This window comes from Psittacula echo, assembly GCF_963264785.1.
Source record: "Psittacula echo genome assembly, chromosome: 6".
NCBI lineage: Eukaryota > Metazoa > Chordata > Aves > Psittaciformes > Psittacidae > Psittacula > Psittacula echo.
This window is the reverse complement of record NC_137743.1, coordinates 15968910-15991549: the sequence shown is the minus strand read 5'-3', so window position 1 is coordinate 15991549 and position 22640 is coordinate 15968910. Positions and strand designations below refer to the sequence as shown.

At 58.3% G+C, this 22640-nt stretch overlaps 2 protein-coding genes across 10 annotated transcripts; one reads left to right on the top strand and one right to left on the bottom strand.

The window, feature by feature from the left end:
* The first annotated feature begins 46 nt into the window (after window positions 1–46).
* On the top strand, window positions 47–16551 carry MMS19 (MMS19 homolog, cytosolic iron-sulfur assembly component). Of its 9 annotated transcripts, XM_080620679.1 has the most exons (31): window positions 47–237; window positions 3873–3921; window positions 6040–6140; window positions 7673–7758; window positions 8159–8233; window positions 8798–8867; window positions 9055–9183; window positions 9389–9450; window positions 9718–9804; window positions 10118–10192; window positions 10465–10542; window positions 10834–10972; window positions 11359–11513; window positions 11713–11791; window positions 12050–12175; window positions 12468–12549; window positions 12868–12965; window positions 13290–13430; window positions 13607–13762; window positions 13903–14002; window positions 14166–14268; window positions 14380–14454; window positions 14587–14713; window positions 14796–14896; window positions 14986–15042; window positions 15150–15336; window positions 15435–15517; window positions 15602–15766; window positions 15841–15900; window positions 16025–16125; window positions 16202–16551. In XM_080620679.1, exons 1-31 carry the CDS (start codon window positions 54–56, stop codon window positions 16227–16229), a joined length of 3159 nt encoding a protein of 1052 aa, XP_080476805.1. In that variant the 5' UTR covers window positions 47–53; the 3' UTR covers window positions 16230–16551. The 9 variants fall into 9 exon arrangements, 7 of the variants coding, with proteins under 7 accessions (XP_080476805.1, XP_080476801.1, XP_080476800.1 ...); XM_080620675.1 differs by having other exon boundaries at window positions 9389–9804; XM_080620674.1 differs by having other exon boundaries at window positions 9389–9804; window positions 15435–15766.
* A 549-nt stretch (window positions 16552–17100) lies between these two features.
* Window positions 17101–22592, bottom strand: ZDHHC16 (zDHHC palmitoyltransferase 16). The gene is made up of 11 exons (XM_080620681.1): window positions 22522–22592; window positions 20298–20550; window positions 19897–20091; window positions 19579–19667; window positions 19351–19379; window positions 19013–19146; window positions 18754–18801; window positions 18120–18205; window positions 17726–17849; window positions 17582–17652; window positions 17101–17239 (listed from the first exon to the last, which is right to left on the bottom strand). Exons 2-11 carry the CDS (start codon window positions 20532–20534, stop codon window positions 17125–17127), a joined length of 1128 nt encoding a protein of 375 aa, XP_080476807.1. The 5' UTR covers window positions 20535–20550; window positions 22522–22592; the 3' UTR covers window positions 17101–17124.
* Window positions 22593–22640: the final 48 nt, after the last annotated feature.

Genomic DNA, 22640 nt, shown 5'->3' with positions numbered 1-22640 from the left:
GCCGCACTTTTCTGTCCCCTGCGGCTCACCGTACCGCCCCTCCGAGCGTCGCTATGTGCCTGTTCCCCCAATTCAGGGCCTGGCGCATGCGCACAGGGTGGCGCCGGCGGCCGCTGCTTGAGGCGCACGGTGTCATGGCGGCTGCCGAGGCCCAGGTGGGGGTTACGGCGCTCGCAGCCTCCGTGCAGGACTTCGTCACCGGGCAGCAGGACGGCCGCGCCGCCGAGGTGGCGGCAGGTACCTGGGCGGAGCCGGGCGTGGGCGCGGCGGGGTGGGTTCTGCGGGTGTGGGGTTGGACACACGCATGTCTGTGGGGTAGGGTTTAGGGCGCGGAACGGGCCCAGCTGTGGGTGTGGGATGGAGCCTGCGGTTGTAAGCCAAGTCTTGGGGAATGGGTAGGGCCTGCAGCGGTGAGCTGGACATTGAGAGGATGTGGACTATGGGGCAGGTGTGGGGCAGCAGCCAGACTGAGGGCTGTAGGGGCGAGGATGAGGAGGTGAAGGCAGAGTTGTGGGGTCTGTGGGGTGGATCAGTGTTTTAGATGGCTGGTCTAGAGCATGGGGCGGGATTGAAGGTGTTGGGTCAACTGGTGGTGTCAGGGTCTGAAATCCCCTGGAACAGGGAATTGGGGCGCCAGGGAGAGGGATGTGGTGTGGGATGTGTGAGCTGAGAGAAGCACAAGGCTGCAGGCCCAGCACTGGGGTTTGAAGTGCAGTGGAAGCCACTGGCTATGGCTGTCTGGGGGGTGGGTGTGTATCAGTGAAGGCACCACTGGGAAGGGAGCTCCTGTCCTTGCTGAGATGCTCTGGGGGGCGACTGATGCACTGGTTTCACTGGTCCGTGTTTCTGAGGCCCAGGCTCTGACTGTCCCCACTGTGGCTTTTTCTCCTTTCTTGGCAGGGCTTGAGGCAGTTGGTTTCCTTGGGTAATTTGTGTTTCTGCTTTGGGGTGGTGGTTTGGTGACTTTGTTACATTGGGGAATTTGCAGCTTCAGGAATGTGGCTTTCCAAGGATAAGGTGCTGTGTTTGTGTTTCTAGGCAGTATCTTCAGCATGTTTGGAAAGGACTTGAGAAAGCAGAAAAGGACTATGTAGGTTGCATTACTGAAAGGGGTAGCTTATAGACATTGCCCAAGGCTGATGGATTGTGAACTGATCCATGGTAGCTTGATGAGGAGATGAGCTGGCAGAACACTGGGTAACCCAGTGGTCCATGTGAAGAAAATGCCAAGGAAATCTGGAGGAATTCTAAACTGGTGACATTCAGGATCTTGCAAAAGATTTGCACAAAGCCTCCAACGTATTTGGAATAGACAGGGAAATGATAACCTTACAACTGCTGTTGTCATCTGTTGTCATGCTGTGGTCATGTTATAGAAGTGCCCAGAGAAAGCTTTGTCTTCAGAGACACAAAGAGTTGCCCTTGTTGCCCCCAGCCCAGCTCTCATCAGCCGCTGGTGCTTGTGACAAACCCACCTTGACAAGCGAGGAGCCAGCAAGTCTCCTTCGGCTGCTCTGACCCTGCACAGAATCACACATCACGAAGTATTAAATTGCATCACGTAGCCCTGAGTGAAAGGGGAGGTTGTTTCTAACCTTGTGGCCGTTGTGCAATTGTTGGAAGAAACACACTGAGCTGCTCCCATGTGTTGCTGGGCGCTAAACTGAGTGTGACTTGGCAAGGGGAAGAAAGGGCTCTGTGCTGTCACAGGCAGCGGGGCTGCACAGGTCAGTGGGTGGCAGGAGGAGGCTGAACTCGGTTTTGTCATAAGATGAGAAGCTAGTGCTGGTACAGAAATCCATCACACGCTCCCTGTGTTTTGAGGGTGTGGGGGAGACAGGAATGGAAAGTGTACAGAAGTGATTAATGTCTAGAAGAACACTGTGTGAAACGGGGACAGACGTGTGGGGAAAGGGAGCAGATTGATTTGAGTAATAATGCAGCAATGGGTAAATGGCTTGTTTCTATTTAGCCTCTGGGGTTGCAGGAACACCAGAACAGGAAGGCAGCTCCTCCTGCTGAAGGAGCGCTGGGATTCAAGGTGTGTAATTAACCTTGGGGACATGCTGCTGCTGCCAGATGTGGAGGCAGAAGTTTCACAGGCTCACTGCTGTGCTGGTGAAGCAGTTCCAATTACACTGTACTGGCGCTTTACCGGTGGCCAGCAGGGCTCTGCCTCTGAGCAGGAGGCAGCGCTCATAGGTCCTGCTGTCAGGGCTGGTGTGGTCACTCCATGTGAGGTGAAGGGGCCTCCAACCACAGGGAGCATCAATAGCTGATTGTGGTCTTATCACTGCACTTCAGGTCTTTTATGTTGTTTAGGAAACCAGGAGCTCTGTGTAGATGCTGCTTTCGGTCTCTGAAACCCAGAGAGGCAGAGTGCTTGGTTGCAGGGACACTGCTTGTCTCAGACCTGCTCCACAGTGGTTCAGAGGCACGAGGGCTTCTCATGAGCTTGCATATGTCGGGATGCTGAGTGTGAAGGGGCTGTATGAGCTCCCCTGGCAGCCCTCTCTGCCTTGTGCCAGTGCGCAGCACCCACTTGCTGTTACACTGCTCTGCAAGAGATTTTTCCAGCAGGTTACAGCTGTCACTCAAGGTGGTGCCTGGTGACTCTGCAGCCTGCTGGGCTCCTCTTCTTCTTCTCTGTTCCCGTTATCTGTTCTGTCCCTCAGTCCAGGCTCCCTCTCCCTGCTGTGCCAAGCAGGATTGGAAGCTCTATCTCTGGAGTTACGGCTGCCTGCTGTCAGAAGACTCTCTCATCTCTTCTCCCGTCCCTAGAGACTGCTCTCTGATGAGCAGCATGACTTAATGCTGGAATTAGCTGCTTAGGAAGAGCCAGTAAATGCTTGCAGCAGCAGGAGACACTAGCTGAGACAAGGCCTGGGAAAGCCCCAGATGAAACCTTTAGGCTTCTGAGGGAGTGGATGCTCTTGTCAGTCAGGTAGGCAAGACTTCAGCAGGGCAGAGGGATGAACAGGGCCATTCAGAGTGTCCAGAAGTGCTCCTGGGCAAAGACAGTGCATCTCAGTGACTGGAAAGTGCTGGTTTTTGTGGAGGACAGCTGTGTTGTTCAGGTAGAGAGTGAGGGGTGCTGCTTTTTTCCAGTAATGTCACTTGCCACCTGAGCTGCAGGTTAGGGATCTGAATCTAAAGGCAGTCCTGTGCCTTCCACCCCCATGTCTGACCACACCCAGAGCTGTCATACTGGGAAGGTGTCATATTGGTGGTGAGTGGCAGGAACGGAGACCCTTCTGCCAAGGCTCTTGCAGGATGCAGCAGGTCCTTACCAAACCTCCTGAGGAGTGACTCTTCCCCCAGTTGAGCTACAAGAATCTTGAGGCAGGAGGTGAGTGAGGCAACCTGGTGAGGTGTCTGAGTCAGAGCTGGAAATAGACTCCTCGTCTTTCTCTGACCACAGAGCTGCCTTTCGCCTGTTCTTCCATATTGGAGAGAGTTTGTGCAGGTCTTGCTCAGCATAGCATAGAGGTGGTGGAGCCAACGTGGGAAGCTGGGTGATCTTGACTGTTTGCTCAGGCAATTCTCCCTCAGGAAACACCTAGGGAGCTGCTCTCCGTCTCCTCTTGGCTTACTCATGTTAGAGTGTTTGCATGTGTTGGTGATGGATGTAGCCAGGCTGTGTGGAGCGGGTAGAGGCTCTCAGCTCTGATCTAGCCGAGGCAGCTCTTGGTTCCACATGTGTTCGCAGGCAGGGCTGGAGGCAGCTGCACCAGCCAAGTGCTCAGTGAGGTGCTGAGCAGCCTTTCCCGCTGTGGTGCTGCCGGGAATCTTCCTGGAATGATCTCCAGCACTGTGCCTGAATGAGGGTCTGGGAGTCTCTTTCGTTCACTCTCTCTACCTCTTTTCTACAGGGTTGAAAGATGGAAGCTGGACCGTGCTGCAGATTGTAGAAGCTCTGGGGTAAGAAAAGCCTTTTACGTGTTGTGCATCGCATAAGGGCCTTGCAAGGGAAGATTCTTTGCAAAGAAGGTCAGTGAGAAGGAAAAGCATATTAGTCCAGGATGAGCTAGTTTCGGTGCTGGCAGACACACTGCAGCATGCAGGCCTGCAAGGATGTTGTCTGCTCACGGCATGGGGCCTGAGCAGTGCTTTGCCTCCCAGGGCTTGGGAGCTATTTGGGAAACAGCAAGACTGGAGAAGCTCTCCCAGAACCAAGGTGTTACGGCAGCAGTGAGCTGTGGGACACTTCTCACCTGAGACTGTCCCTGAGCACACAACTGCACATTGCCATGTCACGAGTTAGCTGGCACTCAGCTTTTTGCTTCTGTCTGTGCACTGTGGTGGCCTGGGACTTGGGGAGGCTTGTTTCTCTCAAGCTGTGGGCTGGGTTTGCCTCATTGTAAGAGGCTTTGCCCTTTTTTCCCCCTTGTGATCTCAGGAGCCTGAATTTCAGGTGCAGAGCATGGTACAAGAGCAATTTCTTTGGTCTGACTTGAAAGCTTGGATTTGTTGCTGCATGGTTCTGGGTGCATGTGTGCAGCACAGTCAGGGGCAGAGGAGTCTGCTCCCACCCTGCTGGCAGGTCAGGCAGGACTGGGCCACCACCCCCTGCCCAGAGAGCAGCACCTTTGTTTTTATGATGTGTCTGCTCAGGATGTATCACACACACAGAGTATGCTAGAGATTGGAAGGGACCTCAAAAGATCATCTAGTCCAATCCCCCTGCTGGAGCAGGAACACCTAGATGAGGTGACACAGGAATGTGTCCAGGCGGGTTTTGAATGTCTCCAGAGAAGGAGACTCCACAACCCCCCTGGGCAGCCTGTTCCAGTGTTCCGTCACCCTCACTGAGAAGAAGTTTCTTCTCAAGTTTAAGTGGAACCTCTTGTGTTCCAGTTTGTACCCATTACCCCTTGTCCTATCATTGTTTGCCACTGAGAAGAGCCTGGCTCCATCCTTGTGACCCTCCCCCTTTATATATTTATGTAAGGTCACCCCTCAGTCTCCTCTTCTCCAAACTATAGAGACCCAGCTCCCTCAGCCTTTCCTCATAAGGGAGATGCTCCACTCCCTTAATCATCTTAGTTGCCCTGCGCTGGACTCTCTCCAGCAGGTCCCTGTCCTTCTTGAACTGAGGGGCCCAGAACTGGACACAATATTCCAGATGCGGTCTCACCAGGGCAGAGTAGAGGGGAAGGAGGACCTCTCTCAACCTACTGACCACCCCCCTTCTAATACACCCCAGGATGCCATTGGCCTTCCTGGCCACAAGGGCACAGTGTTGGCTCATGGTCATCCTGCCGTCCACTAGGACCCCCAGGTCCCTCTCCCCTACACTGCTATCTAACAGGTCGTTCCCCAACCTATACTGGAACCTGGGGTTGTTCCTGCCCAGATGCAGGACTCTACACTTTCCCTTGTTATATTTCATCAAGTTACTCCCTGCCCAACTCTCCAGCCTGTCCAGGTCTCGCTGGATGGCAGCACAGCCTTCTGGCGTGTGAGCCACTCCTCCCAGCTTAGTGTCATCAGCAAACTTGCTGACAGTACACTCAATTCCCTCATCTAAATCATTGATGAATATATTAAATAATACTGGTCCCAGTACTGACCCTTGAGGCACTCCACTAGATACAGGCCTCCAACTGGACTCCGCCCCATAGACTACAACTCTCTGGCTTCTGTCCTTCAGCCAGTTCGCAGTCCATCTCACTACCTGATCATTCAGACCACACTTCCTCAGTTTAGCTGTGAGGATGCTGTGGGAGACTGTGTCAAATGCTTTGCTGAAGTCAAGGTAGACCACATCCACCGCTCTGCCATCATCCATCCACCGTGTTATTTCCTCATAAAAGGCTATGAGGTTGGTCAAGCATGACTTCCCCTTGGTAAAGCCATGTTGACTGCCCCTCATAACCCTCTTATCCTTGATATGCCTTAAGATGGCACCAAGGATAAGGTGTTCCATCACTTTCCCAGGGATGGAGGTGAGGCTGACCGGTCTATAGTTACCCAGGTCTTCCTGTTCGGGTGTCCCTGCTCACAACAGGCCTCTTGTGCTTTCTCCCCATGGGCTAGGTTTTGCCTGGAGAACACAGATCCTCGGATGCGAGGCCGAGGCATGCAGCTGCTGTCACAAGTCCTGCTCCAGTGTTACTCCCTGCTCCATGAGAAGGAAGGTAAGGACTGCTCTGAGCCCTGGAGTCTCTGCTGGCAGGTTGAGGCAGAGCCTGTGCTGCTCAAGTGGCTGTCCTGCAGTTGGCAAAGGGATTAATTTAGCACAGTGACAACTTTGTGCATGTCTCTTGAGTCAAAGTCCAAGGAAGGCATGGGGCCTCACCCTGCAGCCCTTTTGCCACTCTCATCACACAATTCAGGTCAGTCCCTGCAGACACCAAAGCCCTAGGTATGGCTGTGTGGGTATTGCACACCCAGGCATGCTCAGCACCATGTGGGACACCTTGGGGATGCATCTGCATGTCAAAATCCTTCAGTGGTGGTGATTGAATGAAGGAAACCCATTGTTCACAAAGCCAGCCATGTTGCAGCCCTGAGGCCTGCCCAAATTAAATCTGGAGGGACCCTGGGGTCTGGGAAGGAGAAGAGATCAGTGTAAAGGTGAGAGTGCAGTAGAGGATTGGTGTGCATAGCGGGAGGTGCCCTGTTAATGGAAGCAAGAAGAAGGTTTGGCTGTGTTAAGTACCTCATAGTGACTGGCTGGCAGTAGGGGAAGCCAGTGGGAGCCTTGCTGATTGGTAGCTGAACCTGTGCCAGCAGGCTGCCAAGGCAGGGGGGCTCAGCTAATAAGAGATGGAGAAAGAGAAGGATGGAAGTAAAACGTGCTTAGCCCTTGGCATTTCGTGCTCTGTAAGTCTCAGACTTGTGCCAGGCAAAAGCAGCTGTGCAGAGGACAGACTCTGCTGGTGCAGCTGGAGTCAGATGTGATGGCTGTTTGGGGACTGGGGTGCTCTGGAGGTGAGGAGGTTCAGTGGGGATGCCTGACAAAGTCAGGGCAGCTGAGCACTGGCAGCAAACTGGATTTAGAGCCAAGTCACCAGGAGCTCTGGAGGAAGGTGAACAGAACCAGCTCCTGGGAGGGCAAGGGTAGCTGCTATGACACCCCCAGCTGGCCCCATCTCCCTTCGTGTCCTTGCTCACGCAGTTCATTTCCCAAGCGCTGTGTCAGGTCACTTCCTGGGGGGTGAGTTTCTGCACAGCTGTGGGCACAGGATGCTGCCAGCTGGCTCTTCCAGTCTGCTTCCTGCTGCCGCTCCTGAGGGCTGGGGCGTGCAGGCGCCCATGGCCATGACTCAGGGGCCAGGAACTTGCTGCGGAGCTGGAGCTGCTGCTCCAGCCCTGTGCCGCACCCCATGACATCCTCCAGCTTCCGCTAAGCCCATGTCTGTCCTGTTACTGCTGGTGTCTGCACCCACATGTTGGGACAGGCCAAGGCAAATGCCTTGAGTAGCTCCAACACCTCTGCAGTGGCCAGAGGTGGGTGCTGCCCCATTGCAGTCAGACGTGGGTTGCTCTCGAGGGGAGGGTGAAGGTGTTGGAGCCAGGTGGGTGCATCCACAGTGACACTTCTCCCCATTCACCAGTGCAGGATGTGCTCGCTCTTGTTCTGGCAGCTGCTTTTGGCAGAGCTGGGGCCGGAGCCCAGCAGCTGCATTTCCTGGGACTTACACATGTTGATGTCTCTTTCTGACAGTGCTGCATCTGGTCCTGTTCTATGAGAACCGGCTGCAAGATCATCACCTTGTGATCCCCTCGGTGCTCCAGGGACTCCGAGCACTGGTGAGCTCCCTTCCTCAGCCCACAGTGCTGGGATGTGTTCCAGGATGGTGCCAGAGAAGTGCAACACATGGATACAGGTTGAATAGGGCCTGGCTGGGCTGTTAGCCCCTGTCTGGTGGCATTGCACTGTCTCCTCCATGCACCTGCTGTGCCCCTTGCAGAGGGGCAGCAGAGGGAAGACTCTTGATTTCCTGCCCCAAGCTGATATTGGGGTAAGGATTCCCTAGCTACCCTGGGGAGCAGCAGAAATAGTAAGCACCTTGTCCTGACCTGTCTGTGGGGGTAGTGAGCTCTCCCTGTAAGAGAAGGTCTTGGAGGTAGTTGCAATACAGAGGCAGGAGCTCTGCTACGTGGTTACCATTATGGCTTTCTACTCCTGCTCTTCTTTTCCTGTCCCCAGAGCATGTGTGAGGTGCTGTCCCCAGGGTTAGCAGTGTCTGTGCTCAAAGCCATCTTCCAGGAGGTACATGTGCAGGTGAGCAATGTGATTTCCCATTGTTGTATCCCTGCTCCCTGGGTGTCTGGGTATGGCCTGCCTGCCCTGAGGACTGTGCACTCAGTAGCAGTGCAGTTTAGCACATCCTTCAGCACAGTGCAGTGCTTCTGCAGAGCTTAGAGAGCATGGCTTGCTGCAGAGCAAGAGGCTGACAGCAGCCAAGCATCCTGTTTGGCCCTTGTCCTCTCTTCTCTCAGCCTTGGGGGAATTATTTCCTTTGCTCTGTTCTACAGGCTGTGTTTAAGTGCCTTCAGGCCCCAGATTCTCCTCCAATATAAGTTTGTTTACACTGGCAGGGCCTTGGGCAGCATGTGTGGCTCTGATGATGTGCATTCATGCAGTGATGGACACAGTCATGCTAACATGCCATTGCATAGGCATGTGCACACTTTGCATGGGATAAATGGGATCTGCATGCCAGGAAGCAGCAGCTGGGCTACTGGAGGTCCTGCCCTCTTCTCAAGGGCATGTGCTGCCCTGGAGCGGTGGGTGGTGATGCTGCCTTGTGCAGCGGTGTTCTGATTGCTCTGCTCTTCCCTGCAGTCCTTGCTGCAGCTGGACCGCCACACAGTCTACAGCATCATCACCAACTTCATGAGCACCAGGGAGGAAGGTGAGGGGCAGGTGACAGTACCACTGTGGGGCTGTCCAGGCTGGGAGAAGGGTTTGCTTTTGCCTTCTCTGAGGGCTCTGTGGCTCTGGCTGGGGTGAACTGGAAGGGCAGGGGAAACTGAGCTGATTTCGTGCCATGTTGGTGGGGTCTGGTATCCTGCACCTGCTCATGCTCCTTCTTTCTGCAGAGCTGAAGGGCCTGGGTGCTGACTTCACCTTCGGCTTCATCCAGGTGATGGATGGGGAGAAGGATCCCCGCAATCTGCTGGTGGCTTTCCAGATTGTGCGTGATCTCATTGCCAAGAACTATGCCCTGGGTGAGCCTGTGCCAGCTGTGCAGAGCTGACTGGGACACATCTCACTTTTCAGTGAGCTGTTGAGTGTCTCTTGGTTCTGACCAGGCCTGGGGTGGTCTCTGACATACTTCAGGAGCTGCAGAGCCTGCCTGTGGTGGGAGCTGGGCATAGCTGCTGTGCCTCTTTAGCCCAGCTTCTCTGCTTACTCGGTCTCTTCTCCCTGCAGGTCCCTTTGTGGAGGAGCTGTTTGAAGTTACATCCTGTTATTTCCCCATTGATTTTACTCCAGTGAGTGAGTCTGCCCTGTGCCACAGCCTGTTCCTGCTGGTGTTTTCTCAGGGGCCTGTGTTCCTGCAAGGGAATGGGTGGAGAGGATGGGCAGGAGTCTTGGCTGGGCAGTATTGGCTGCTAGCTGTGGTTCCCAGGCTGACAGGCTGGTGCCAAGCTGGCTGCCATGACTGGCACTGCCCCTGCTTTGCTGGAGATGAGGTGATGCAGCCTCAGCTGATGGCTGGCTTGGGAGGTTTCCTGACCTTCTCTCTGCTTTCTTTCCAGCCTCCTAATGACCCACACGGCATCCAGAGGGAAGACCTAATCCTGAGCCTTCGGGCTGTACTGGCCTCCACACCCCAATTTGCTGAGGTAGAAAGCTTCCAGGGGGTTCTTGGGCACCTCATTGCTCCCTGAGCACAGGCTGCATTTCCTAGTGCTGCAGCTCCTGCTGTGGCTCTGTGGGATCGGAACAGTTGGGACCAGGAGCGTGCATAGTGCAGCCTTGTCTCCTGCTGGGGCTGGGCATGGGGAGGGTGCAGACACTGACACCCTGGGAAGGGGCTGCTTCTTGCGGCTATCCCTCCACCTCTGCTCTCCTGGCAGAGGCTGAGCTTGCAGCCCTGCAGGGCCATGGACAATGTGGTGCAAAGGGTGAGCTGAGTCAAAGTGCCTCTCTCTGCAGTTCCTTCTCCCTCTGCTCATCGAGAAGATGGACTCAGACCTGCAAAGTGCCAAGCTTGACGCCCTGCAGACTCTGGTGAGGAGAAATCCTTCACCTTCAGCCCACAGCTGGCCTGTGGCAGCTGCAGCAGCTGCCAGCCACCTCTGAGCCCTTGGCCCTGCCAGTCAGAGACTGTCCCTTGCAGAGCTACAATTTCCAGTTTGGCCTGCATCACCTTTCTCTCTTTTTCTGTCACTTAAGTAGTTTGTGCAGTTCAGCGTGAACTTGGCAGGCTGAGCAGTGTCCCTGCTCTGTGTCCTCCCTGTACTGGCTTCTCTTTGATGCCTTCTCCTGACTCCCTCTTGCAGACTGCCTGCTGTGCCATCTATGGGCAGAAGGAGCTGCAGGAATTCCTCCCCAGCCTTTGGTCATCACTGCGCAGGGAGGTGAGTACTGCAAGGCCCTAACAAGTGCTGCACCAGAACTGGGCTCCTGCTGAGCAGTTCACAGCCAGACCAGGCAGGCCTCATGTTTCCCAGCAGCCCCAACCTGTGGCCTTGGACAGCTCCACCTGAAAAGTGGGGGAACAGGCCAGCTCTCTCAGCGTGGCCCTGGGGCTTGGTTGTGCCACACTGCTTGTCCAAAGCATGTGGGGAGTGAGGCCCTTCAGCCTGTGTCGGGAGCACGAAGCCTGTGGTTGGGGTCAGTGTGGAGCTCATCCTGTGGCCTCTCTGCAGGTGTTCCAAACAGCGAGTGAGAAGGTGGAGGCTGAGAGCCTGGCTGCCCTGCACGCCCTCTCTGCCTGCCTGTCCCGCTCCGTGCTCAGCTCTGATACTGAGGATCTGCTGGATTCCTTCCTCAGCAGCATCCTGCAAGGTAAGCTAGCAGAGACACCTACCCTGCTCCCAGCAGCCAGGCCTGCAAGCATCCTCCTAGCTAGAGATCTGCCCTCTTTTTCTATTTGAAGCCTCTTTCTTCTCTTTATAGCACTCACAGCTATTGTTAGCTTCTCCAAGGTGATTTGCTGCAGGAAGGGAGAAGGGGGTACAGTAGGAAATGCCTGCTGGATTGAGTTGCTTTCCTCTCTGCTGGGACTGGGACATCCAAGGCTGTGCTGTTCACTGCTGGGGGAATCAGCTCTGCTGGGGAGGCTGTGCTGCAGCTGAGAGCTGCGCCCTGGCAGCACGTCCAGCTATCGGCTGTGTCCCTGCACACGAGGCAGAGGAGCTGTGCTGGTGCAGCTCACACCCAGCCTATCTCAGATTGCAGGCACCATCTCTGCGAGCCTGATATGAAGCTCGTGTGGCCAAGTGCCAAGCTCCTGCAGGCAGCAGCAGGCACCTCCCTGCGCGCCTGCCACCACGTCACCCGCAGTGTCCTGCCCCTGCTGCTGGAGCAGTACACCAAGCACCCACAGGTGAGGGGCACCCCAGCTCTATGCTCACAGAGCAGGGCCCAGTGCAGGGCTTGGTGGGAGCAGGGTGTCCAATGGGCACCCTTCCATGGCTGCAGGTGGGGACCCCATGGGTACCTGCTGGCCTTGCGAGCACTGGACTGAGTTATGGCTCTGTCCCAGCAGTAACTGTGATCTGGGTTACACCTTTGTCTCCCTGCAGAGCAGCCAGAGGAGGACAATCCTGGAAATGCTGCTGGGCTTCTTGGAGCTGCAGCAGAAATGGGGACATGTAGAAGAAGGTGAGGCTGGCTGGTCCCTCTGGGGGCATCTGTGTCCCTGAGGGCTGCTGTCTCTGACTTCACCTTCCCAGATGCTGGCAGAGAAGGAAGGGTCACTGACCTGGCTGCATGTGCAACCCCTGGCATGTCCCAGGGACCCTGCGTGGTTGGGTGTCAGCTGGCAGGTCCCCAGAAAGGGTCTGTCAGGTGCCGTGGTGGTGGCTGTACAGTGGCAGCCAGGTGCAGGCAGTGACTCCATATCTCTCCTCCTCTCTCTAGAGGAGAGCACTCTGCTGTCACTCCAGGCCCCCGTTTGCTCTGTGGTGTTCTCAGCACTCACGGACCCGAGTGTGCAGCTGCAGCTGGTCGGGATCAGGGCACTGACTGTCGTGGGCTCCCTGCAAGGTTGGTGCCTTGTTTCCCTTGGGGAGGCAGAGGGAGGTGTCACCCTGTGCTGGGACACACGGTGCTGCATGACTGCTGGGATGTCCTTGCCTGCTGCACAAGAGCAGTGGCAGCATTTTCTACCCAGGCCATGAGCTCCAGGGTCACTTGGTCTCTCTCTTGCCTGTTTGTGCTGGGCACCTTGTACCTCTGGAACTTGGCATGTTGCTGCTAACCTGGCCAAGGGCAAAGATGCTGGTCAGAACACCAGCATCTTTTCCTTTGGCTTAAGGCAGGATTCCTCTTCTTCCAGGCTTCCTGTCTCCCTCTGACCTGGAGCTGGTTGTTGATCACCTCATTCGTCTTGCTCTGTGTGAGGAGGATTCCCAGAGCAGGTGAGGGGTGGGCTGGCACCATGGCAGTCACCCATGCTCTGGGGAGAGGAACAAAGCCTGGGGAAGGCACAGGAACTGTCTGAACTAAAAAACCATGTTGGGTGTAAGAGCAAAGGGATAAATCAGGCGATTTATGGGCTAGAAATTAAAAAGTCTGAGCCTGTCAAAGCAAGGAGCTCTGTTCTACCTGCCAGTAGGGGGGAAAAAGGGCAGATTGCTGAGAAATGGGTTTGTGGAGGCACCTTCTGGCCCAGATCTGTGCATCTGGTGTACAAGTAGTACTCACATCACCCCTCTTAACTCCCTTCTCCCTGGCAGTGAAGCAGCAATGGAGGCAGCGGGATCCCTGGCCCTCATCTACCCAAAGGTTTTCTCTGGACGCATGGTACCCAGGCTTGAAGAGGAGCTGCAGTCAGGTAGGGCTTGGGAAGGGAGTAATGTCTTTTGGGGTGAAACCTGTCCCATCCTGGTTTGGCTCCTGCCAGGCAGTGGGGCTGTGCCATATGGCATAGGTTGGTGGCTCTTCTTGGGGGATTCCCAGCGCAGGGACTGTGGTGCCTGGTGCTGACCACCAGCCTGTGCGGGTGGGATCACCCTTGTGGGGAGGAGCTGCCCAGCCCCAGAGCAGTCAGAGTGCCTTGGCTAGCTCTGTGTGCTGCTTCAACCCATACACACCAGCAGGGTCTGGGCCTTGGGTGAGGGGATCTGGCATCACCCCCCTGACTGTGTTTCCTCTTCAGAGCCAGAGGAAGAGAGCTCCCGTGACCGTTGCTCCTTGCGGCAGCGCTGCCTGCAGGCCCTGGCTGCTGTGTCCACACACCCCAGCATTGTGAGGGAGACTGTCCCTGTCCTGCTGCAGCACCTCCGGAAGGTTCAGAAAGGTAACAGCCCGCAGCGGTCAGCTCCAGAGCTGCCTCTGTTACTGGTGATGGCTGGGAGAGGGGGGGATGGCAGTGGTGCTGGGCTGTGAATCCCATTGGAGGAGGGAGGGCTGCATTGCCACGGGATCCCGACGCAGACCAGGGCTGTTTGATGGGACAGTGACTGTGTGCCGCAGGGAACGAGGCCGGGAGCGCACAAGACATCATCTCCGTGTGCCAGAGCTTGCACCGCGTGGCGCTGCGGTGCCAGCCGGACGCCGAGGGCTGCTGGTACTACCACCAGACGGTGGTGCCCTGCCTGCTGGCCATGGCCGTGCAGGCTGCCATGCAAGGTAGGGGCAGGCCTGCAGCGGGAGCAGGTGGCTGCTGCTGCCGCCCTCCGGCAGCCGCGGGCACTGCGGCCCCGCAGTGCCCCCGTGCCGGTGCGGTCAGGGCTCTGTGCCTGACCCTGCTTTCCGACCGACGCCTGCAGAGAGCACCCACCCGCCGCTGGGCAAGGTACTGCTGCAGGAAGAGGTGCTGGCTGCCATGGTCCCAGTTATCAGCGCTGCCACCACTCACCTGAGCCCTGAGTGAGTGATGCTGGGTGGGAAGCTGGGCACTCCATCGTGGAGAGGGGGCAGGCTGTCCCCTCTACTTCTGTCTGTGCAGGGAGACCCTGTGCCTCCTAGGAGGTACATGGGAACTCTGGTGACCCTCCCAGAGCAGCACATTGCAATGTCTCCTTTATCCTAGGCTGGCTGCCCAGAGCGTGTCTCACGTGGTGCCCCTCTTCTTGAATGGAGAGGTCTCTTTCCTGCCCCAGAACAGTTTTCCCTGCTCCTTCCAGCCCTTCCAGGTGTGTTGGGTGCTTGGGACTGGAGTGCTGGAACAGGGGCAGGGAATGAGGATACCAGCACAGGTTGGCAGCAGGGACCCTGATGACGTGGGCACTGCTCTTTCCTTGCAGGATGGAGAGTGCTTGGAGGCACAGAGACGCCTGGTCGCCCTCCTCATGGCCCTTGTCTGCTCCTTGCCCCGCAATGTAAGTTGGTAGGAGCAGGGTGAAGAGGGGCCTTGGCCAAGCACCCTCCTGCCTGGGACCACAGCAAGCTCCACAGGCAGAAGAAGGGAGAGCTGCAGCCCCAGGCTGTAACACACTCAGTTTCATTTCCAGGTGGCAATTCCTCAGCAGGAATGGCTGCTCCGGGAACTGCTGGCGCTGAGCTGCTCCTGCAACTGCCCCTTCACTGCCACCACAGCTGCCAAGTGCTTCGCGGGGCTGGTAAACAAGCATCCTGCGGGTAAGGGGCTGGGGAGGATGCCATGGGTCCCTGCCCACCACTGGCAGTGCAATAGCTCAGCCTGTCCCTTCCGTGTACCCAGGGCAGCAGCTGGATGAGATCCTGCAGCTTGCAGTGAACAGGATAGAGGCTGGCCTGGTGGAGGGGCTGCACCGGACACAGGCGCTCACCCTGCTGCTGTGGGTAAGGCCTGCCCTGGGTGAGGAGGGGCAGAGAGGTGGGGTGGGGGGATGGGGGGCTGGCCTGGTGCTGAATCTGCTCTGCCTGCATAGGTGACCAAAGCCCTGGTGCTGCGCTACCACCCCCTGAGCTCCCACCTGACAGATAAGGTAGGCAGCCGTGGGGCTGGGTGCTGTCCAGGAGCCTGGTTGCTCCCCGTGGGGCTGGCTGGGACCCCAAGCAGCAGGACCCCCTCTCAGGGCTCTCTCCCTCGCAGCTGCTGGGCCTGCTGAGCGACAAGGATCTGGGCCCTGATGCAGCCGATGGCTTCTGTCTGCTGATGGCCGAGTCCCCGGACGTGCTGCACAAGGGCTGCCACGCAGATGTGCGCATCATGTTCCGGCAGCGCTTCTTCACAGACAATGTCCCCAAGCTGGTGCAGGGCTTCCACGGGGCTGGCCCCGGTGAGCGGCCACCCCCAGCCCGGCCTGTGACCCCGGGGGACTGGAGCTGGCGTCCCCTTCTTCCCCTGGCTGCCTGTAACCATCTCTGCTCTCCACAGACGTAAAGGCCAATTACCTGAAGGGCCTGTCCCATGTGCTCAACCATCTCCCCAAGCCTGTGCTGGTGACAGAGCTGCCCACGGTGAGAGGTAGCAGCAGGTACTGTGGCAGCACACAGTGCATGGCTGGGAGTCACTCACATCTTCTGTGTTCTCCCCACCTGCAGCTGCTTTCCCTCCTCCTCGAGGCCTTGTCCTGCTCAGACCGTGTGGTGCAGCTTTCTACACTGAGCTGCCTCCAGCCACTGCTGCTTGAAGCTCCTCAGATCATGAGCCTGCACATCGACACACTGGTCAATAAATTCCTCAGTCTCACCTCCAGCCCCACCATGGTATGTGGTCCTCCTCCTTCCCCCGATGCTCCTCTCTCTGCCCCTTTCACTGCCCTCACCCCTGTTTGTTCTAGGCTGTCCGCATCGCTGCCCTGCGCTGTGCCCATGCGCTTACCAGCCTGCCCACAATAGTGGTAAGTGCTACTGCAGCAGCGTGGTGCCTGCTCCTGCATGTAGAGGGGCAAGGGGGGCCCAAACCTCTGCCCAAGGGGCAGCCAGCACCCAGCTCTCTCCTTAAGAGCCCTTTCTGTCCTACAGCTGCTCCCATACAAGGCTCGAGTTATCCGGGCACTGGCCAAGCCTTTGGATGACAAGAAGAGGCTGGTGCGGAAGGAGGCAGTGGCAGCAAGGGGGGAATGGTGAGTGCATGTGGCTGGAGCTGCTGGGGCACTGGCATGTTTGGGACATGGCTGATGGCACCATCTGTCCCTGTAGGTTCCTGCTGGGCAGCCCAGGCAGGTGAATGCCCTGCATCCCTCCCTGTGCTGATCGATGATCTGACCAGCTCCCTGATACCCCACCATACCATGGACCCTTGGAGCCCAGTGACTGCCCCATGTGCCAGGGCTGGAGCCTGGAGGCCGGAAGGCAGTGCCCTCACTGCGACACCTCAGAATCCTCAGCGGGCAGGGAGCTGTGCCACTTGTGACTTACCCACCTTCTGCTGCAGCATGGACAGTGATGGACAGACTGGCCACGTGTGAGTGGAGAGGGCAGGCCTGTGCACACGTGTGTGGTGTGTGGCAGCCCACACACCAGAGGAATAAATATCTCTGTTTTGGTAATGCTGTGGGGGGTTTCCATGCAGCCTAGGCTGGCACCTTAGTGCTCTTCTACGTGGTAAAGGTGCTGCTTTTTCCACACTGGGTAATTGGAGGGAGGAGGGGTCCTTCTCCTCCCTTATCCCCAGAATTCTGTGCCTCCCACCAGGGAAAAGAGCCAGGCTTCCTTTAAAAAAACAGTATTTTATTGGATGGTCTTAAAAAGGCTCCTGGGGAGTGCTCAGGGCCAGGGGTGCATCCTCTATGCCCAGCCCTGCCAGAACCAAGCTGTGCCATGTGCTGGCCTATACCTGTGCTCTGAGGGCAGCCCCCTCAGCTGGAGCGGGGAGCAGCAGCCCTGCCACCTTTCCCGGGCTGCCTGCAGCCACCAGGGAGCCCTGAGAGCAGTGTCTTTGCACCAGCATTGTCCAGTATTTGCTGTGGCTCCTTCGAGCAATGTGTGCTGGCACCACCTTCCACCTTGTGCTCAGATCCAAGGGAGGTGCAGCGGCTGAGTGGGTCCCCTGTGTGCTCCCCCCCTGTGATCCTGTGTGTGCTCCCCTGCCTGCAGGGAGGGACGTCCGCAGCACCCAGGCCTCAGATGGACAGGAGCGGCGCACGGTGCTTGGCCACGCAGGGAGGCAGGTCCCAGCTCAGGCCCGTCCCGTGGGGCAGGTGAGGAGAGGGCAGCAGGACACGGGTGAGCCAGTGCCTGTTGGGAGAGGAGGCCAAAACAAGTGTTGGTGCTTCTCAGCTCTGCAGAGCCAAGCCAGGGCTGTGAGCCATGGCCCTGAGCTGCAGTGCTGACTGAGTTCCTCAGCCACGACTCCCTGGGCAAAGGGGTGCTGGGTACACCAGAGCTTGCCAAGGGGCAGGGGTGAGAAGCCATAGGGCAGCAGATGCCCAGGTCCTCCATGCTTTGCACAGCCCAGAGCAGCACACAGCATGGGATGTTCACTGTCCTGCTCTGCCCAAGCAGAGCCCCAGTGTCCCAGCACACCCACATGATGCTGAGCCGCCACCTTCCCAGGCAGGGACTTCCCTCTGTCTTTACCTTGGCACGTCCACACCCAGGAACACCTTCCAGTTATCCCAGCTGCCGTAACTGTAGGGGTTCCTGAAGAGCTGCAGGCCAAGGAGACACACATCAGGTCTGGCTGCGGCCTGGCCACCCCCCTGCGCTGCAGGCTGTGCTCACCTTGCCCTTCTTCTGCAGCCTCTGCCTCTCCTTCTTATTGATGTGCCGCTCGATGCTGGTTTCTCCACGGGTGATGAGAGCAGCGTGCCACAGCGTCAGGGCACCCAAGGCCAACGCCACCGAGCTGGGGATGGCAAGGGACAGCAGGCTGCACACAAGCTTCCCCTCCCTGGTGCCACAGGGCTGAGGCTGCCTCCCTGCACCCACAACTGCATAGATGGGTCAGCACATCTACATCCCTGTTGGAGAGCCAAAATCCCTCCTTCTCAGTGGCCCAAGAGCTGGCAGGGCAGGGACATTGGTGCAAGAGCCCTGGGAAGGCAGAGGGTGAGCAGTGTCACGGGGCAGGGGGCTGCACACTGCTTCCCCACACACTTTCCCCTGGCCCCCTTACCTGCACAGGACCCAGACGTAGACCACGCTCTTGTGGAAAGCTCGCTGGCGGAAGGAGAAGGTGGGTGGTGGGGTCTGGTAGTATGTCTGAAAAAGGATCAGAGAGAGGGGAATTACCCAAACTGCTTTGTAGCTTGAAGCCAGGTGGGAACTGCTCCACCCCTCCCTGACACAGAGCTTGGGCAGCTGGAACCAAACACAACAGCCAGGATGATGGGGAGGCAGCCCAAGACAGCCATGAGACACATGAAAGCTGGCACACCAGTGAGAAGCAGTGGGCTGGAGGTAAAGGGGCAGGGACTGGTCAGGACACCACACCAGACACTCAGGGTGAGATGTGCGCACTGCTGCAGCTTCCCCAGGGCAGCAGGGCATGAGAAGTGCATGCCAAGCAGCTGCCACCAGTCAAAGCCCCCGGGAGCTGGGTGCACAGGGAAGCAGAGCCCAAGCTGCTGGAGGCAGTGCCCATAGTAGAGCTGCCCGACCAGCCCCAGCTCTCTGACACACGAGGTAAGCACAGGGGCTGGTTCTGGCTGCAGGGTGCTCACTCAGAGCAGGACCTCAAGCAGGACTCAGCCCGCAGGGCAGCTCTGCTCCATGCTGCTTGCAGCATCTGTGGGGCTGGAATGTCCCACCTGGTTGGCAGCCACCTGCAGTCTCTCCTTCTCAAGCAGTTTCATTCTCTAGGGGGTGGAAAACAGGACACCCGTTAAGTGTCTCAGAGGAGGGGCCTTTTCCCCTCACCCTCCGCAGGACCAGGACAGCTGGGGGCCTCGCAGGAGGAAGGAGAGAGGAAGCAACTGACACGGCCAGGCCTGGCCAGCCCTGTGCTGCAAGCTCAGCCTGGGCAGCCCCGGTGCATGGCAGGGTGAGGGCTGGGGGCTGCTGGCTCACCTCAATGGCTGCATAGGCATCCCGGAACATCTCCCAGCCACTGATGCTGCAGTAGATGCAGCCCATGGTCATGAACAGGCAAAAGGAGAAGAAGTAGCGGTGGTTGTAGTGTCCCACACAGTTGTTCAGCCAGGCTACCTCTGGGATTAAGGGTAGGTAACTGTGACAGAACATGGGTCCAAATCCACCCCAGAGACCAGGGTGGTTCTTCTGGGCCCAGCCCCCAGCATCCTTCTGTGTGCTGGCTGACTCAGGAGAGGTGCAGGACAGGGAGAGAAGGGGGAAGCAGGGTCGGCTCCCCCAGGAGAGTGCCGTGGGTTAGTACTGCGGAAGGATACGGCAGTGGTGGTCCATCTTCAGCACACACCTGGGAGGGAGGAGAGCGGCACCAGTGTCAGCACAAGCACTGTGTTTGCGAGGGGGCAGGCAGACCCCAGCCCCGCAGGCGGTGTGAGAGATGAGGCAAGAAGCCAGCAGACCAGAGGGGAGCAGGCCCCTGTCTCTGTGTGGCAGGGGGCAAGGAGAGGGGTCCCAAAGGCTGCCCTGAGTGCTGTGTTGGGCCCTACCTGTTGCAGATGCTGCAGTGGTGGGTGCGAGCAGGCTTGGGAGCAATGCATTTCCTGCAGATGGAGATGCCGGTGAGATCATCCTTAGCCTGTGCACAGGTCAGAAGAGATTTGTGCACTCAAGCCCTGCAACCATCCCATTTTCCATGCTCCTCACCTCCCCTGTGACCCCACCACCACCTCCTCACCCACCCTGGCTGCTCCTATCTGTATGCAGCCACTGTATGCAGTGTATAGTGCAACCACACCACCAGGCTGGTTTATCTGTTCCCAGCTGTGCCCAACCAGGAGAGGCTGCACTGCTGGCTGGTGTCTCACCTGTGGTGGGTGCCCAGGTGAGGTGGTGATGGCCATGTAGTAGTGGAAGACGATCATGATGAGGTTCCAGTGTCCGTAGGCAAGGTGCCAGCAGATCCAGGCAGGGGTGTAGGTCTGCAGGATGAGGGGCAGGAGGCAGATGTACACGATGGCCACGACGGAGCTTGTGAGCCCGATCACCAGTGCCACAAACACCTGTGTGAATGGGGCCTGTTGTCACTGCAGTGTACAGTGTCTGTTCCCTGCTGCCACGGGGAGAGGCACGGGCAGGATGCAGCCACAGGAAACCAATCGGAACAACACGCTGAGGTCCCACTTCCTTCCTGCCTAAGGCACAGGCAGCCCTGAGGCTCAGTTGCCCCAGCATCACACTCACCCCAGTCCCCAGCGAAGGTACTCACCACACCAAACCACCGGGTGACATGGTCCACCAGCCAGTAGACGGGCTCAAAGAGGGAATCGAGCACCACGTCGCCATTGGTGAAGGAGTTGTAGAGCAGGGAGCGGAGGCAGAGGTGCCCGTAGCGCCAGAGCTGCTCTGCCTGCCACACCAGCGTGCACCGCCGCCGCCGGCCCAGCCGCAGGCACCGGAGCAGGAGGCGCATCGCCGCCGCAAACACCCGCTGCCGGCTCCTCATCCCTGCCACACCACACCTGCGGGGACAGCTCAGCGTGAGCAGGCCCCGCTGCCCCTCCAGGATGTGCTGGTGGCAGCCACACAGCACAGCAGGGGCCTGTCCTTCCCCCCGCACAAGGATGCAGAGCAGGGGGAGCCGATCCCAGGCTCCTGGAGACTTGTGAGGCTGCTGTGGCTGGGATAGCTCTGCTCTGTGCATGGAGCAGGGGGCACAGGCCCCTCGGTGTCTGGGCTCAGGTGCTCTCTGGTCTCATCTCGTCTTTCTCAGCGAGGAGGGGGCCGGGGGAGTGACACAGACAGTCTGACTCAGAGGAAACCAGAGAAGGCACCAGAGCATCCATGATGCTGGGCCAGTTCCAGGGATGATCCCAGACCCAGCCCTCCCCAACAGGTCAGGAATGGGGGAACCCGCACAAGATGTATGCGGAAAAGCTGGACCACTATTACTCTATCTCTCCTAGTCCCCCTCCTCATCCCCCAAAAGCAAGGCCTGGATGCTGTTCCTCAACCCCTGGACCAACCTGCAGAGGCCACCCTGCCCCACTGAGAGTTCCAGTGCCTTTTCCTTCCCCATCCACCTTGGACCACGTACCAGCAAAGGGCAGCCCCAGGCCAAGGCAATGTTGTGCAGTGTTCCCCTGCCTGCGGAGCCCCTCGTCCCACCCAAGAGCTGCACTGGGAATGAGGAGGAACCCGATCCATCCCACAAGCAGGGAAAGTGATCCGCAGGGCCAGGGCCCCCAGGCCTCCGGGCAGGCACTGCCCATCAATATTAAGCAGCGAGGCTGCCCCAGGGTCCTGCCAAGGCACGTTCTGAGCCTGGGCCAAGTGTTCACCTCGGCACAGTGCCAGGCAGTGGTGCCACACTGCAGAGTCCTCCCAGTGCGGATCAGCTCCCTGTGCTGCCATATCCACTGCACAGGCTTCAGGGAGCAGCAGGAAGGGTAAAGGCAGGAGCTGCAGCATCCAGATGGGCTGTCCAAAGGAGCCAAGGGCTCCTCTCTGCCCTGTCAGACACACGTGGGGCTGACCCAAGGCTGGGAGCAGCCAGACACAAGGACACCAGACCCAGTAGCCCACCCCAGGTCACAGGCACGGCTCCTGCCCAGGTTTCCTGTGCTCTGGTAAGGGAGAGGTGGGATATGCAAACCCCAGTGCCACCCCATTCCCCATGTTTCCCCTTGACTCTGAAACACATCAGGTGAAAAGCAGAGCAACAGCTTCCTGTCGTGCAGCCTTTGGGTGGCACATGTCCCTTTGCTGTCAGTGTGAAAACAGAAAGTGCTGCAGCAGCAACAGATCTTGGGGTCAGCCCATCCCTCCAAACACAGAGCAGCTCCCTGCCCCTCGGAATGCTCCCTCCCCTACAGCAGCTGCTGAGCAGGGAGCCCACAGGGGAGGAAGCCAGCCCCAGGGCAGGACCCGGCTCCGTCCCCAGGCACCTGCCTGCAGGCAGCAGCACAGCCACAGGGGTGAGGCTCCAACAGAGCCAGGCACCCTCCCTGGCCCAGTCAGCACTGGGGGCTCCAGCCCTCGGCCCTCCCCACATCCCAATGGGGCACTGAGCAACCACCAGCACAGCCAAGACCGCAGGCAACATCACAGCCTGGGGGGGCACCTCTGATTCGGGCCTACCGCAGGCACAGACAGGGCCCTGCTCCTGCCATAGCCACACAACCCAGTGGCACCCTCCTGTGGCACCCAGCACCCACAGCACAGCGGCAAAGCCTCTCTGTGGCACCCAACCCCATCACGCAAAGGCTGCCTGTACCAACAGCACAAAGCCCTCAGCCCCACTGCATCCAGCCCCATAACCCCAGGATCCAGTGCCCCGCAGCACTCCAGCCCCTCCAGACCCACAGCATCCCCAGGGCGACGGATCCCACCCCTACTGCACCCAGGCCCTCAGCACCCCTGCGGTGCCTGCCGGCCCGCCCAGACCCTTGCAGGCCCAGGTCCCCTCTCGGTCCCGCCACACCGGAGCAGACCTGCTGCTCGCGCCCCGCCGCCCGCCGCCTCCATGCCCGGCGCCCGCCGCACCACGGCCCCACGGGCAGCGCCCGCCGACCCGCGCACTGCGCCTGCGCACCCAGCATGCCGGAACTCG